This window comes from Entelurus aequoreus, linkage group LG06, assembly GCF_033978785.1.
Source record: "Entelurus aequoreus isolate RoL-2023_Sb linkage group LG06, RoL_Eaeq_v1.1, whole genome shotgun sequence".
Lineage (NCBI taxonomy): Eukaryota > Metazoa > Chordata > Actinopteri > Syngnathiformes > Syngnathidae > Entelurus > Entelurus aequoreus.
In genome coordinates this window covers 9,367,788-9,384,971 of record NC_084736.1, presented here as the reverse complement: position 1 = coordinate 9,384,971, position 17,184 = coordinate 9,367,788, and the positions used below count along the sequence as shown (strand labels likewise).

The following is a 17,184-nucleotide window of genomic DNA, read 5'->3' as shown; positions in this document are numbered from 1 at the left end:
AGGCTATTAGACACTTACATCATGTGTTGTCTTCATTATAACACTTATATAAGACTTTTAGTCATTTTGATAGTAGGCTAATAGACACTTACATCATGCGTTGCCTTCATTATAACACTTATATAAGACTTTTAAAGGCATTTTGATAGTAGGCTAATATAGCTAATATAGACACTTACATCATGTGTTGCCTTCATTATAACACTTATATAAGACTTTTAAAGGCATTTTGATAGTAGGCTAATATAGCTAATGTAGACACTTACATCATGTGTTGCCTTCATTATAACACTTATATAAGACTTTTAGTCATTTTGATAGTAGGCTAATAGACACTTACATCATGTGTTGCCTTCATTATAACACTTATATAAGACTTTTAGTCATTTTGATAGTAGGCTAATAGACACATCATGTGTTGCCTTCATTATAACACTTATATAAGACTTTTAGTCATTTTGATAGTAGGCTAATATAGCTAATATAGACACTTACATCATGTGTTGCCTTCATTATAACACTTATATAAGACTTTTAAAGCCATTTTGATAGTAGGCTAATATAGACACATCATGGGTTGCCTTCATTATAACACTTATATAAGACTTTTAGTCATTTTGATAGTAGGCTAATAGACACTTACATCATGTGTTGTCTTCATTATAACACTTATATAAGACTTTTAGTAATTTTTGATAGTAGGCTAATATAGCTAATATAGACACTTACATCATGTGTTGCCTTCATTATAACACTTATATAAGACTTTTAGTCATTTTGATAGTAGGCTAATAGACACTTACATCATGCGTTGCCTTCATTATAACACTTATATAAGACTTTTAAAGCCATTTTGATAGTAGGCTAATATAGACACATCATGTGTTGCCTTCATTATAACACTTATATAAGACTTTTAGTCATTTTGATAGTAGGCTAATAGACACATCATGTGTTGCCTTCATTATAACACTTATATAAGACTTTTAGTCATTTTGATAGTAGGCTAATATAGCTAATATAGACACTTACATCATGTGTTGCCTTCATTATAACACTTATATAAGACTTTTAACGCCATTTTGAGGGTTAGGTCAAATCCCCTAACTATTCAAACACAGTGTTACTGCAACAGTGGCCAAAAATGTTAAATATACTTGTTAAATAAAACCTCTGCCTTGTTTTCAATGAACATTCAGACCTACTACGCTACTGTATTTTAATAATTGGTCATGTGCTTGGAAAGTTAAGTGTTTTCTGAGGAGTTTGAGAAGCACTGTGTTGTATAAAGCAGTATAATCCTGGCCAGTAGAGGGCAGTGTCACACTGGCAACTCCTAAGAGGCAGTGGCACACATTATTATTATTATTATTATTATTATTAATTGTACTACTTTAGTTTGCATTCTGACATTGTGTAGTATCAAATTGCGGTACAGTGGTTCCTTACGAAAAGGTACACGCTGTGTTGAAGGCGTAAACATACGCCATGTTGTTTTTCATCATGTGACCTGATTGATTGATTGAGACTTGCACAGTACAGTACATATTCCGTGCAATGCACCACTAAATGGTGACACCCCAATACGTTGTTCAACTCGTTTAAGTCGGGGTCCACGTTCATCAATTCATGGTGTGCACACTCACTCAGCATGATTCCCTTTGTTTATTCTCAGGAAGCCGGCAGGTCAAGGTCGCGGCCACACGAACGCCACCCGCCTCGCTCCTCACGTGAGCCTGCGGTCGGAATAAAAAAGTCACACGCCGTCAAAGTGAATTGAACATTTCCCTGCCAGCATTTAAAGTAGAGTCGTTATTTGTGCCTGTACAGAAATAATAACGGGCTGTTTAGAGCCAGGTGTGCCTAATGTAGTGTCCAGGAAGTCCATACAAACGCGTTTAAGAGTCTTGATGGTGCAGCAAACAGGAAGCAGGAAACGCATCAGTCATCGGCGTTGGCGGCGCCGTGGATCACGGCCTCGTGCTCCCGGGCTTTGGCCCTCAGCTTGGCGATGCTGCACGAGCGCAGCTGCTCCGAGCTGAGCCCCGCCCGCTTCTCCGACCTCCGACCCGTCGCTTCCACGACGACGGCGGCTTTTGTCCACGGGTAGACGTCGTCGTCGTTGTCGTCGTCGTCGTCTTCCTGTCCTCCGGGCCAGCGCTCGCCGTCGGAAGCCGCGTGGTGTTTCGAACCCCTGGCGGATTTTTCCGGCGTGTCGGCGTCTTCTCCCTTGGGGTGAAGGTCCACACACTGACCCTGGAGCTTCAGCTGGCGCCTCATCTTGGCGCGGCGGTTCTGGAACCAAACCTGGAAATCAGAATTTAGGATATGCTCTGATTAAAAAGGGACAAGCGGTAGAAAAATGGATGGATGGCTAGACTACTGCAAGGCACTTCTTGTGGGGACCCCCCAGCAAGAACATCCAGAAGCTGCAGTACTTACAGAATAATGCTGCTAGGATCCTGGTGAGAGTGTGGAAATACGACCATATCACACCAATTCTCAAATCCCTTCACTGGCTTCCTGTTCCACTCAGGATTGAATACAAAGTCTCCCTACTAACCCACCAGTGCCTCCATGGAAATGCCCCCCTCTACCTCAAAGAACTACTCACCTCCAAATCTTCCACACGACACCTTCGCTCTCCCTGACCACCTGAGGGCACCAGTGACTGTGGATGCTTTTAAAAAAGGCTTAAAAACCCTTCTTTTTAAAAAAGCCTTTTTTTTTTTTTTAAATATATGCATACTAGTTTTAGCTATTTGGCTGTTTTAGTTAGGGTCCGCCCTGTACCCTGTACAAAGGACTCCCCCAGGGAGTCCTTTGTACTGGTTACAAAGGAACCTATTGTTATTGTAATGTTTTATTATTCTTTATTATTATTATTCCGCAGCTTTGCGCACTACTACGCCCCCCTTAACATGCTTCAAAACTCACCAAATTTTTTACACACATCCAAAAAGTGTGCCAGCAGACTTTAGTCAAAAAACCAAACCCAAAAAAATACACTTGCTCTCTAGCGCCCCCTAGGTAGAAAACTGTCTATAACTCCCACTACGAAGGTCGTAGAGACATGAAACCAAAACCTGTATGTAGGTCTCAGTTAGACCTACAATTCATAATTTTACTTCTTCGGGCGAAAACCAACAGGAAGTTGGCAATTTCCCCTTCAAGACAAAAAATGACTAAAAACACTCATTTTTGATTTTTGAGCTGTAATTTGACCCCCTTAAAATACTTCAAAACTCACCAAAATTCGCACACACATCGGGACTGCGGGAAACTGCGATCTAAAAAAAAAACCGAATCCCAAAACTCAAAATTGTGCTCTACATAATTTTTTGGAAAAAACAGAGAAAAAACTGCTCCTCAGAGGAAAAATCTGACAAAACTGCTTGTAACTTCCGGTAGGAACGTCGTAGAGACATGAAACCAATACCTCTAATGTAGGTCTCGCCTAGACCTACATTTCATAGATTGACACCCTTCAGCAAAAATCAACAGGAAGTTTGTTATCTCCATTTCAAAACAACATTTTTGTACCAAACGGTCACCAAACATCAAACATTATCTCCTCTGAGCGCGTTTGTCGTTTCGGCTTCAAACTGCTACAGGAGAGAGATTGAACCCTTTTGATTAAAAGTTGACGAAAGTGTGGTGATTAGTGCTACCGTTTTGATTTTACGCGCCTTCAAAGACCCGCAGCACTGATGCTGCTACGGTGCCAAAAATGACAACGAAACTGCAATTAGACCTTCTTTGGCCTCAATACACACAATACCCTATAATGACAATGTGAACTCAGACACAACTTCCTCTAACTCCCAGTACCAATATCGTAGAGACACGAAACAAAAACCTCTATGTAGGTCTCACTCAGGACTACCACTGGACAAAAGTATTGGACACCTAGGACTAGCACCTGCCAGAAGGCGGACCCGACCAATGCTGCTTGCAGCTTTAATTATTATTATTCTTTATTATTATTCCGCAGCTTTGCGCACTACTACGCCCCCCTTAACATGCTTCAAAACTCACCAAATTTGACATACACATTAAACCCCGGGTACAGCACACTTTAGTGGTAAAAAAAAATACCAAAAATCAACATTGCTCTCTAGCGCCCCCTAGGAAGAAAAATGCCTCTAACTCCCACTAGGAAGGTCGTAGAGACATGAAACCAAAACCTGTATGTAGGTCTCAGTTAGACCTACAATTCATAATTTCACTTCTTCGGGCGAAAACCAACAGGAAGTTGGCAATTTCCCCTTCAAGACAAAAAATGACTAAAAACACTCATTTTTTATTTTTGACCTCTAATTTGACCCCCTTAAAATACTTCAAAACTCACCAAACTTCTCACACACATTGGGACTGGTGGAAACTGTGATTTAAAAAAAAAACCGAATCCCAAAACTCTAAATTGTGCTCTACATAATTTTTGGAAAAAAAAGAGATAAAACTGCTCCTCAGAGGAAAAATCTGACAAAACTGCTTGTAACTTCCGGTAGGAACGTCGTAGAGACATGAAAAAAATACCTCTATGTAGGTGTTGCCTAGACCTACATTTCATAGATTGACATCCTTCAGCAAAAATCAACAGGAAGTTTGCTATTCCTCCTTCAAAACAACATTTTTGTACAAAACGGTCACCAAACATCAAACATTATCTCCTCTGAGCGCGTTTGTCGTTTCGGCTTCAAACTGCTACAGGAGAGACATTGAACCCTTCTGATTAAAAGTTGACGAACGAGTGGTGATTAGTGCTACCGTTTTGATTTTACGAGCCTTCAAAGACCCGCAGCACTAAAGTTGCTACGGTGCCAAAAATGACAACGAAAATGCAATTAGACCTTCTTTGGCCTCAATACACACAATAGCCTATAATGACAATGTGAACTCAGACACAACTTCCTCTAACTCCCAGTACCAATATCGTAGAGACACGAAACAAAAACCTCTATGTAGGTCTCACTCAGGACTACCACTGGACTAAAGTATTGGACACCTAGGACTAGCACCTGCCAGAAGGCGGACCCGACCAATGCTGCTTGCAGCTTTAATTTTTATTTTTATTTATTTTTTATTATCTTTTTATTTTATTTTTTAATACGCAGTTGCACTTTGAGATTGTTTACTCAATGTAAAGTGTTTTTTTTTACAAATAAAATGTATTATTATTATTATTATTATAATATTGTTCACACTACTGAATTGGGGTCTTATGGCCGCTTATGTGGACACTTATACTGCCATCTGGTGGTGAGTATAAGAAGAGTATAACATACAATGGAATTTGGAAGAAAAAAAGTGTAAAAATAAGAATTAGCATGTCACTAAACATGAAGTACACATTTGTGTACTTATGGACTAAGTCAGGGGTGTCCAAACTTTTTCCACTGAGGGCCGCATTCTGAAAAATCAAAACAAGCGGGGGCCATTTTGATATTTTTTATTTTAAAAAATACAATATATGTATAAAAAATATACATTCAAGCCTCCACTCAAGCTTGATCCCGGGGACCCCAAAGGGTTTTGGTCAAAAAAATATTAAAAAATGTGTCATTATTCAGTGTTATTATTTTTATTATTATTCAAGTTTTAAATCTCTAGATCAACATTAGGTCTATCTGTCAATATAGCGCTTTTAAAGGTTTAAGTTGTATGTAACAAACTGGGTTGTCAAAGAAAACCCAGTTTTTTTATGGAAAAAATACAAAATATGCAATATTTTCACACAATAAAATTTTTAAGTGGAATATTTGAGATTATATAATAATTGGAGCCTTAAAAAGGTCAATAACTCATAACATTGATTTTAATTCATTATTATTTTTTGAGCAATGACACTTAAAAACAAATCACACTAAAATTATTGGGGATCCAAATAATTATAGTGTTAAAAAATAAATAAAATTTTTTTTTTAACTGTTTACTTTTAACACAATAATCTCGAGATCAACTTCAGATCTATCCGTCAAGTATACGTTTTATTGTTGTTTATGTTTTTCGTTTGTTCGTTTTAGGCTAGGGATGTCCGATAATGGCTTTTTGCCGATATCCGATATTCCGATATTGTCCAACTCTTTAATTACCGATACCGATATCAACCGATACCGATATCAACCGATATATGCAGTCGTGGAATTAACACATTATTATGCCTAATTTGGACAACCATGTATGGTGAAGATAAGGTACTTTTAAAAAATAATAATAAAATAAGATAACTAAATTAAAAACATTTTCTTGAATAAAAAAGAAAGTAAAACAATATAAAAACAGTTACATAGAAACTAGTAATTAATGAAAATGAGTAAAATTAACTGTTAAAGGTTAGTACTAGGGATGTCCGATAATATCGGCCTGCCGATATTATCGGCCGATAAATGCGTTAAAATGTAATATCGGAAATTATCGGTATCGGTTTTTTATTATCTGTATCGGTTTTTTTGGGGTTTTTTTTTTTATTTTTTTATTAAATCAACATAAAAAACACAAGATACACTTACAATTAGTGCACCAACCCAAAAAACCTCCCTCCCCCCATTTCTTTCTGTTATCAATATTCTGGTTCCTACATTATATATCAATATATATCAATACAGTCTGCAAGGGATACGATAATTTCCGATATTACATTTTAACGCATTTATCGGCCGATAATATCGGCAGGCCGATATTATCGGACATCCCTATTTTAGGCCCTTCTTTACAAAAAACAGCTCAGTTTTTTATATGGCAAACACAAAATATGCAACATTTTCCCCCCAAATATCTCAGATGTGACGTAATCGGAGCCTTGAATAGGTCAATAATTCATAATGACATTGAAGAAAGAAACAGCCTGCATGACAGCTTTGTGTTATTAGAGTAAACATTGCGACATGTTCTTGTTACATTTCACCTGTTTGCTCTTTTATACCACTTATCATGTTTTTAATTGTTTTCCATCGTATTTTTAAAATGTGCCGTGGGGCCGTTAAAAAAGGACCTGCGGGCCACAAATGGCCCCCGGGCCGCACTTTGGACACCCCATGGCGTACTATGTCTTGTATATCTTTGTCTTCAAGCACACCTGTGAAGTGGAAAACCATTTCAGGTGACTACCTCTTGAAGTTCATGGAGAGAATGCCAAGAGTGTGCGAAACAGTAATCCGAGCAAAGGGTGGCTATTTTGAAGAAACTAGAATATAAAACATGTTTTCAGTTATTTCACCTTTTTTTTATGTGTTCATTCGTAGTTTTGATGCCTTCAGTGACAATCTACAATGTAAATAGTCATGAAAATAAAGATAACATTGAATGAGGAGAAGGTGTGTTCTGTACTGTATATTATTAAAATTATATATTAAAAAAACTTCTTGAAGTATGCATGTTTGCGTATTGATGCAGTACGGGACTGCTTCTAAAATGCCCATAAAAAGTGGTAGATGTCTCCTGCATGTTGGAAAACATAGCAAAACGTCGGAGGTAGGAGCATAGCGTGAACGCGTGGTAAATTAGTGTCTCTGGTGTTCAAAAACAAGAACAAAAAATAAAAAAATGAGGGGTATTTTATTTGAACTAAGCAAAATTATCTGCCAATAGAACAATAACATTCGGCTTGTCAAGACTTTCCAAAACAAGTCAAAGTAGCTAACTTCAATGAACCCAAAAATACCTTAAAATAAGTATATTCTCACTAATAACAAGTGCACTTTTCTTGATAGAAAAAAAAAATTAGACCTTTTTGCTCAATATGTTGAAAAATATTCTTAAATGAAGTAAATGCTAGTGCCATTATCTTGACATAATGATAAGCGCTCGGCATTACATTTCTTGAAACCAGCAAACTTATACTAAAAACTAGGGATGTCCGATAATGGCTTTTTGCCGATATCCGATATTCCGATATTGTCCAACTCTTTAATTACCGATACCGATATCAACCGATACCGATACTGATATATACAGTTGTGGAATTAACACATTATTATGCCTAATTTGGACAACCAGGTATGGTGAAGATAAGGTCCTTTTTTTTTTTTTAATTAATAAAATAAAATAAGATAAATAAATTAAAAACATTTTCTTGAATAAAAAAGAAAGTAAAACAATATAAAAACAGTTACATAGAAACTAGTAATGAATGAAAATTAGTAAAATTAACTGTTAAAGGTTAGTACTATTAGTGGACCAGCAGCATGCACAATCATGTGTGCTTACGGACTGTATCCCTTGCAGACTGTATTGATATATATTGATATATAATGTAGGAACCAGAATATTAATAACAGAAGGAAACAACCCTTTTGTGTGAATGAGTGTAAATGGGGGAGGGAGGTTTTTTGGGTTGGTGCACTAATTGTTAGTGTATCTTGTGTTTTTTGTGTTGATTTAATAAAAAAAATTTTAAAAAACCGATACCGATAATAAAAAAAACGATACCGATAATTTCCGATATTACATTTTAAAGCATATATCGGCCGATAATATCGGCAGGCCGATATTATCGGACATCTCTACTAAAAACTGATTTATTGTTCTTAATGGAAAGGCAACAAGGCAACCGCTTGTTACTCTCGGGGTCTCCTAGCCGCTCAGGCAAATCATATGGTCTAAAAATGCATTTTTCCATGGATAACATGACATAATCGCGTCAAGTGCGTGCCCTTTCAGTCAATTAGTGTGCATATATACAGCCCGGCCCCCGGCCAAAAAATTTTTAATTGTAATTTTGAGGAATTTATCTGAATGTGCATGAACTATTTCTGTTCAAAATTGTTTGAAATGTTAAATGTTTAAATATTAACTGTCCGTTTACTGTACTGTGCCAACTGTACTACTATATGAGTACGTGTTTTCTATTGTTTCATTGGAAATAAAACAGCAAAGTCCATTTGGCTGTCGTCTGTTTTAATTATGAGACACAATTGTGTCAAAATCATGATTTTTTTTTTCATGCTTGAAATAAGAAATGATTACTTTAAAAAAAAGTAGTTTTATACTTGTGAGTGTTGATGACACAGCTTTGCAACAGTTGATATTCTAGTTTCAAGCATGTTTTACTCAATATAGGTCATCAAATCTCAGCAACAAGCTGTAATATCTTACTGAGATCATTTAGGACCAAAACCCTTAAAACAAGTAAAACACTCTTAACATAAAATCTGCTTAGTGAGAAGAATTATTTTCTCAGACAGAAAATAAGCAAATATCACCCTTATTTAGGGATGTCCGATAATGGCTTTTTGCCGATATCCGATATTCCGATATTGTCCAACTCTTTAATTACCGATACCGATATCAACCAATACCGATACTGATATATACAGTTGTGGAATTAACACATTATTATGCCTAATTTGGACAACCAGGTATGGTGAAGATAAGGTCCTTTTTTTTTTTTAAATTAATAAAATAAAATAAGATAAATAAATTAAAAACATTTTCTTGAGTAAAAAAGAAAGTACAACAATATAAAACCAGTTACATAGAAACTAGTAATTAATGAAAATTAGTCAAATTAACTGTTAAAGGTTAGTACTATTAGTGGACCAGCAGCACGCACAATCATGTGTGCTTACGGACTGTATCCCTTGCAGACTGTATTGATATATGTTGATATATAATGTAGGAACCACAATATTAATAACAGAAAGAAACAACTCTTGGTTGGTGCAGTAATTGTAAGTGTATCTTGTGTTTTTTATGTTGATTTAATAAAAATAAAAAATAAAAATAAAAAACAAACAAAAAAAAAAACGATACCGATAATAAAAAAAACAATACCGATAATTTCCGATATTACATTTTAACGCATATATCGGCTCTAGTGAGAAGAATTATCTTATCAGACAGAAAATAAGCAAATATCACCCTTATTTGAGACATTTAATCCTACTTAGATTTCAGTTTTTGCAGTGCATGGTGACGCCCCGCAAAATGGCAAAAAGGCACCACCAAAAAAAAAATAAATAAATAAATAAATAAAAAAATAAATTTAAAAAAAAAAGGCTTCAATTGTTAGTAAATCAAACACTAATAGTACGCGCTATCTTATAGATTGCACGCGCTGTGGTGTTTGGACCTTTAGTACAGCAGCATGCGTTGGTGTGGTCACCTGCACTCTGGCCTCGATGAGGTCCAGTCTGAGGGCCAGGGCCTCCCTCATGAAGACATCCGGGTAGTGCGAGGTCTGGAAGGCCTTCTCCAGCTCCTCCAGCTGCCAGCTGCTGTAGTTGGCGCGGGCGCGACGCTGCTTCACCGGCCGCTGCTCGTCTGGGGTGCGGCGGGCGAGGAGGAGGAGGAGGAGGAGGAGGAGGAGGAGGACAAACAAACAAACAAACAAACAAAAAAAAGCGCAGAGGCCCAATTTAGAGCATCGCCGATGGCTGACAAGGAGCTAATGGCTCTAGATTGGCTAATTAGCGCGGCGATCATTAGTGGCGCTCGGGCACGGCTTCATAATTGATTGTTAGTTACGAGCCGTTAGCCTTTTGTAAACATTTACACTGACGCCGCTTAGCGCTCGCTGCCTGACTTATTATTGACGTCTCAGCATAACTTTGAATTAAAGACTAGGAACCGTTGTCCTCCATTATGAGCATCAAGAGGGTTACTTGGTGGAATTGCTCCAACACACAGGCGTCAAACCCAAGGCCCGGGGGCCACATCTGGCCCTCGACATCATTTTATCTGGCCCGCCAACACCTGGCAACGATATGTGTCAGTAAAGTACTTCATATTTTCTCACTAAATGTTATTGATTTTTTTCATTTTGACAGAAATACCAAAGACTATAAAAATGGGAGCCATTGCCTCCCTGCTTGGCACTCAGCATCAAAGGGTTGGAATTGGGGGGTTAAATCACCAAAAATTATTCCTGGGCGCGGCCACCGCTGCTGCTCACTGCTCCCCTCACCTCCCAGGGGGTGGAACAAGGGGATGGGTCAAATGCAGAGGACAAATTTCACCACACCTAGTGTGTGTGTGTGACAATCATTGGTACTTTAACTTAACTTTAACTTAACAAAGCTTAACCTATTGTTACTATAACAATCTACAACAGAGGTGTAATAGTCATTTTAACTGAGTGCCACATCGGAGTTATTTTTGACCCCAAAGGGCCGTTTCTGACAGTGAATACTATTACACCCTTTTTTAATGCATTTTAGCATTTTTTTCAACTAAAATGTAAAAAAAAATATGGTAAGTTGCAATAATTTCACCTCAAAATGTAGTGCAGGGGTCACCAACGCGGTGCCCGCGGGCACCAGGTCGCCCGTAAGGACCAGATGAGTAGCCCGCTGGCCTGTTCTAAAAATAGCTCAAATAGCAGCACTTACCAGTGAGCTGCCTCTATTTTTTAAATTGTATTTATTTACTAGCAAGCTGGTCTCGCTTTGCCCGACATTTTTAATTCTAAGAGAGACAAAACTCAAATAGAATTTGAAAATCCACGAAAATATTTTAAAGACTTGGTCTTCACTTGTTTAAATAAATTCATTATTTTTTTTACTTTGCCTCTTATAACTTTCAGAAAGACAATTTTAGAGAAGAAATACAACCTTAAAAATGATTTTAGGATTTTTAAACACATATACCTTTTTACCTTTTAAATTCCTTCCTCTTCTTTCCTGACAATTTAAATCAACGTTCATCAATCAATTTTTTTTTTTATTGTAAAGAATAATAAATACATTTTAATTTAATTCTTCATTTTAGCTTCTGTTTTTTCGACGAAGAATTTTTGTGAAATATTTCTTCAAACTTATTATGATTAAAATTCCAAAAAAATATTCTGGCAAATCTAGAAAAATTTATTTTAATTTAATTTAAGATTTAAATTTAAATTTAAATCTTATTTCAAAGTCTTTTGAATTTCTTTTAAAATTTTTGTTCTGAAAAATCTAGAAGAAATAATGTTTTGTCTTTGTTAGAAATATAGCTTGGTCCAATTTGTTATATATTCTAACAAAGTGCAGATTTTATTTCAACCTATTTAAAACATGTCATCAAAATTCTAAAATTAATCTTAGTCGGGAAAAATTACTAATGATGTTCCATAAAAAAAAAAAAAATTTCAAAAAGATTCGAATTAGCTAGTTTTTCTCTTCTTTTTTTTCGGTTGAATTTTGAATTTTAAAGAGTCGAAATTGAAGATAAACTATGTTTCAAAATTTTGTTGTCATTTTTTTCGTGTTTTCTCCTCTTTTAAACCGTTCAATCAAGTGTAACTATCATTAATTATTAATAATAACATAGAGTTAAAGGTAAATTGAGCAAATTGGCTATTTTCGTCAATTTATTTAAGTGTGTATCAAACTGGTAGCCCTTCGCATTAATCAGTACCCAAGTAGCTCTTGGTTTCAAAAAGGTTGGTGACCCCTGATGTAGTGTATATTACTGTAAATGGAAAAACAGTACTGCTGTTTTTATGGTAAATAAAGCCAGCTCAGTTGCCAGAATTTTACTCTTTATTTATTTATTTTTTACTGTAAATTAAAAAAAATTTCAATTTTACAGTAACATTTTGGCACCTGAGCTGCCAGTTTTTTTGTTGTTGTTTTTTTTTACCGCGAATCAACAACTGTAGATTTTTCGGTGTATTACTGTAAATGCCAAAACGGCACCACAGTTTATTACAGTAAAAAAAGTACTCTTTTTTTTTTTCTCATTTAGAGAAAAATGCTGTAAAATCACAGTAAATTTTACAATTTTACCATGAAATATATTGCTACTTTTACATTGCACAATTTGATGGATAACTTGCTTTGAAATCATTATTATTAGTATTTATTTCTATTTAAAAAATGGTTTGAATGTTTAATAATATATTTTTGCATATTTAGACAATATTTAAGTTAACATAATTTGCGATTACATGGAGTAAATTTTTTTTTTTTCTCCCAAAATAGAAAGAAAGAATACATTTAGTGAGAAAAGTTACAGTACTTTATTGATTCATATTATTTCCAAGCTTTCCAGGGCCAAATAAAATGAAGTGACGGGCCACATCTGGCCCCCGGGCCTTGAGTTTGACACCTGTGATCTACAAGGTTAATACAGATCACTTCTCCTTCTTCCCCTCCATTTATCTGCTTTCTTTTGTATTTCAAGTTATCATTAAATATATGTATTGTTGCATTTGAACAATTGTATTGTTGATAATAGAGGTAATTATTGTTATTATTCATTATTAATAGTGCTATTTCTATTGGTGTTAGTATTGCTCCTTTTGTAGTGTAATAATGTTTATTGTCATTTCTGTATTATTAATATTTATTTCACTAACTGCTTCTTTGCTATCACTTTTACTATCATATTTGTACATATCCTTTTTGCTGATGCTGTTCTGTTGTTGTTGTTATTGTTATTGTTGCTGTTGTTGTTTTTGTCTCTCTGTCTTATCCCCCTCTTGTTCCCGCAATTTCCCCCTCTGTCTTCCTTTTTTTTTCTCTTTTTATCCCCTCCTGCTCCGGCCCGGCTGCACCAAATGATAATATAAATACATTTAATAAAGTCAAATACAAATAAGAAAACAAGCGAAGTATCCCCCACTTCTCTTTTGTAAAGTAAATTTGTACAGCAAATATGTGCATCTACATCAACTATATGATTTGCCTGAGTAGCTGGATAGGACAAAAATAAATAAATACATAATTAAATAAATTTAAAAAATAAATAAATATATATATTTAAAAAAATATCCATTATTGCAACAAATATTACCGTATATTATCATACTTTCCAAACATGTTTTTGTATAAATAAAAATACTCAACTTTACAGCAAACTACCCATCACATTAATAAAAATGACAATACATTTTACGGCGTTCTTTACAGCATATTACTGTAAATTGAAAAAAAACTACCATTTTTTGGCGTTAAAATTCTGCCACATTTTTACTGTGAAACCTTGTTTTAACGGTGTATTACTGTAAATGTAAAGACGGTACATTTGTTTTTTTGACGGTAGAAAAACCGGCTGCTAAGTTGCCGGAATAAAAAAAATAACTTGTACTGTTTTTCCATTAACAATATAATGTTGTAAAAACCAATGTAAAACTTAACAGTAAAATTCTGGCAACTAAGCTGCCAGCTTTTTCCATAAAACCCTCCCAAAAAAGAGTGGTACTCTTATACTGTTATTTTACTGTAAAAGATAGTGTTTTAAATTTTTTTTTTTTATATATATTAATATTAAAGATATTAATGTATATATAGGCCCTGCGATGAGGTGGCGACTTGTCCAGGGTGTACCCCGCCTTCTGCCCGGATGCAGCTGAGATAGGCTCCAGCGCCCCCCGCGACCCCGAAGGGAATAAGCGGTAGAAAATGGATGGATGGAATATATATATATATATATATATATATATATATATATATATATATATATATATATATATATATATATATATATATATATATATATATATATATATATATATATATATATATATATAAATGTAAAAAATAAAAAAACACTATATTTTCTGGATTTCATTATTAAATATATACATTGTTTTAAGTAGACTGTCCATTTTACTGTAAAATATAGTGTTTTTAAAAAAAATTTAATTGATATATATATATATATAAAAAAATGTAAAAATAAAAAAACACTATATTTTCTGGATTTCATTATTAATTATATACATTGTTTTAAGTAGACTGTCCATTTTACTGTAAAATATAGTGTTTTTAAATTTATATATATTTATATATATATATATATATATATATATATATATATATATATATATATATATATATATATATATATATATACATATATATATATATATATATATATATATATATATATTTAAAAAATAAAAAAACACTATATTTTCTGGATTTCATTAATTATATACATTGTTTTAAGTAGACTGTCCATTTTACTGTAAATATAGTGTTTTTTAATTTATATATATATATATGTATATATATATATATATATACATTTAAAAAATTAAAAAACACTATATTTTCTGTATTTCATTATTAATTATATACATTGTTTTAAGTAGACTGTCAATTTTACTGTAAAATATAGTGTTTTTTAATTTATATATATATATATATATACATTTAAAAAATAAAAAAATTATATTTTCTGGATTTCATTATTAATTATATACATTGTTTTAAGTAGACTGTCCATTTTACTGTAAAATATAGTGTTTTTATTTTTTTTAATATATATATATATATATATATAAATTTAAAAAATAAAAAAACAATATTTTCTAGATTTCATTATTATTTATATACATTGTTTTAAGTAGTACATTTTACTGTAAAATATAGTGTTGTTTTTTTTAAATTTATATATATATATATATATATATATATATATATATATATATATATATATATATATATATATATATATATATATATACATGTATATATACATATATATATATATATATATATATATATATATATATATATATATATATATATATATATATATAAATTTAAAAAATAAAAAAACACTATTTTCTGGATTTCATTATTAATTATATACATTGTTTTAAGTAGATCGTCCATTTTACTGTAAAATATAGTGTTTATTTATTTTTTAAATATATATATATATATATATATATATATATATATATATATATATATATATATATATATATAAAAATTAAAAAACACTATATTTTAAAGTAAAATGGACAGTCTACTTAACACAATGTATATAATTAATAATGAAATCCAGAGACAAATTCATACATTATTCACTGTTACAAGCGGCCCTCTGATGGCAGCCATAACCGCCATGTGGCCCTCAAAGAAAACCACTTTGACATCCCTGCTCTAACACCACACACTGACTGTTGGTACTACATTTAGAAATAGCGAAGACTCACCCATGCCCTCGGCCAGCTGACCCATGTTGACCATGGCCTGCGAGGCCAGGAGCAGCACCTCCTTGCAGGGCTCGGGCTGCAGGTAAGCCCTCAGGGCCTCATAGCTGATGAAGGGCCCCGGGATCAGGAAGGGGGGCCGGGGCGGGAAGGCGGGGAAAAACTGGGACGATCGGAAGACCGCGGGCAGGAGAGCGGAGACCAGCTGGCCCGGGCCGAACATCTCCGAGCTACTTCTAGTCCCACGCTGAGGAAAGCATCCCAGAGTGTGAAGGGCCGACGGCAGGTAAAGGTAAATACAGGCTCCTCCTCCCTCCCTCCAGTCACATGACCTCCACCTCATCAGGATCCTCCAATGGCGTCTTTTTGAGCCCGTCTCTCTCCTCCCCTCGCCGACAAGTCGCAACACCTTTGCCTTCTGAGGTTTCAATCCGTCCCGAGGACCTGAGACTCTGTCGTTTGTTCAGACACGTACCAGCGATCGGCGGTGGGACCATTGACCAAAAAAAAAAAAAAAAAAAAAAAAAAAAAAAAGGTGGTGGCGGCTTTCCAGAATAAACACGCACTAACTGACAAGTTGATGTGACACAAGAAGCCCTTTGGTGTGGACGTGCTCGTCACCCTAGAGGCTGATTACATCCGTTAGCTTGTTGGATGGCTTCATGCTAAAAGGGGACGCTTGATTTATCAACTTTCAGGCGCTCTGTTTTGACTTTGTAGCAAACAGGATGTATTCTTCTATTATGTTGTTTAGGTCACTGGTCCCCAACCAATGGTCCGGGGACCGGTACCGGTCCGTGACGCATTTCCTACCAGGCCGCAGGGAAACATGAAATAATTTATAAACGACCGCATTTTCTCGAACTTAACTTTCGCCTGTCCCACTAGACCACACCTGGGCAAATTAAGGCCCGGGGACCACATGAGCTTTTCAATCTGGCCCGCCGGACATTCCCAAATAATTTGTTTCAGATCTTTAAAGGCCTACTGAAATGACATTTTTTTTACTTAAACGGGGATAGCAGATCCATTCTATGTGTCATACTTGATCATTTCGCGATATTGCCATATTTTTGCTGAAAGGATTTAGTAGAGAAAATCGACGATAAAGTTCGCAACTTTTGCTCGCTGATAAAAAAAAGCCTTGCCTATACCGGAAGTAGCGTGACGTCCCAGGAGCTAGTATTCCTCACAATTCCCCATTGTTTACAATGGAGCGAGAGAGATTCGGAGCGACAAAGCGACGATTACCCCATTAATTTGAGCGAGGATGAAAGATTCGTGGATGAGGAACGTTACAGTGAATGACTAGAGAG

The 17,184-nt window shown here is 34.8% G+C and overlaps 1 protein-coding gene across 1 annotated transcript; it reads right to left on the bottom strand.

The window, feature by feature from the left end:
- Positions 1 to 1,654: 1,654 nt before the first annotated feature.
- Positions 1,655 to 16,244, bottom strand: si:dkey-43p13.5 (visual system homeobox 2). Its single transcript, XM_062049379.1, has 3 exons — positions 15,872 to 16,244; positions 10,106 to 10,263; positions 1,655 to 2,307 (listed from the first exon to the last, which is right to left on the bottom strand). The coding sequence occupies exons 1-3, from the start codon at positions 16,209 to 16,211 to the stop codon at positions 1,942 to 1,944; spliced, it is 864 nt and encodes a 287-aa protein (XP_061905363.1). The 5' UTR covers positions 16,212 to 16,244; the 3' UTR covers positions 1,655 to 1,941.
- Positions 16,245 to 17,184: the final 940 nt, after the last annotated feature.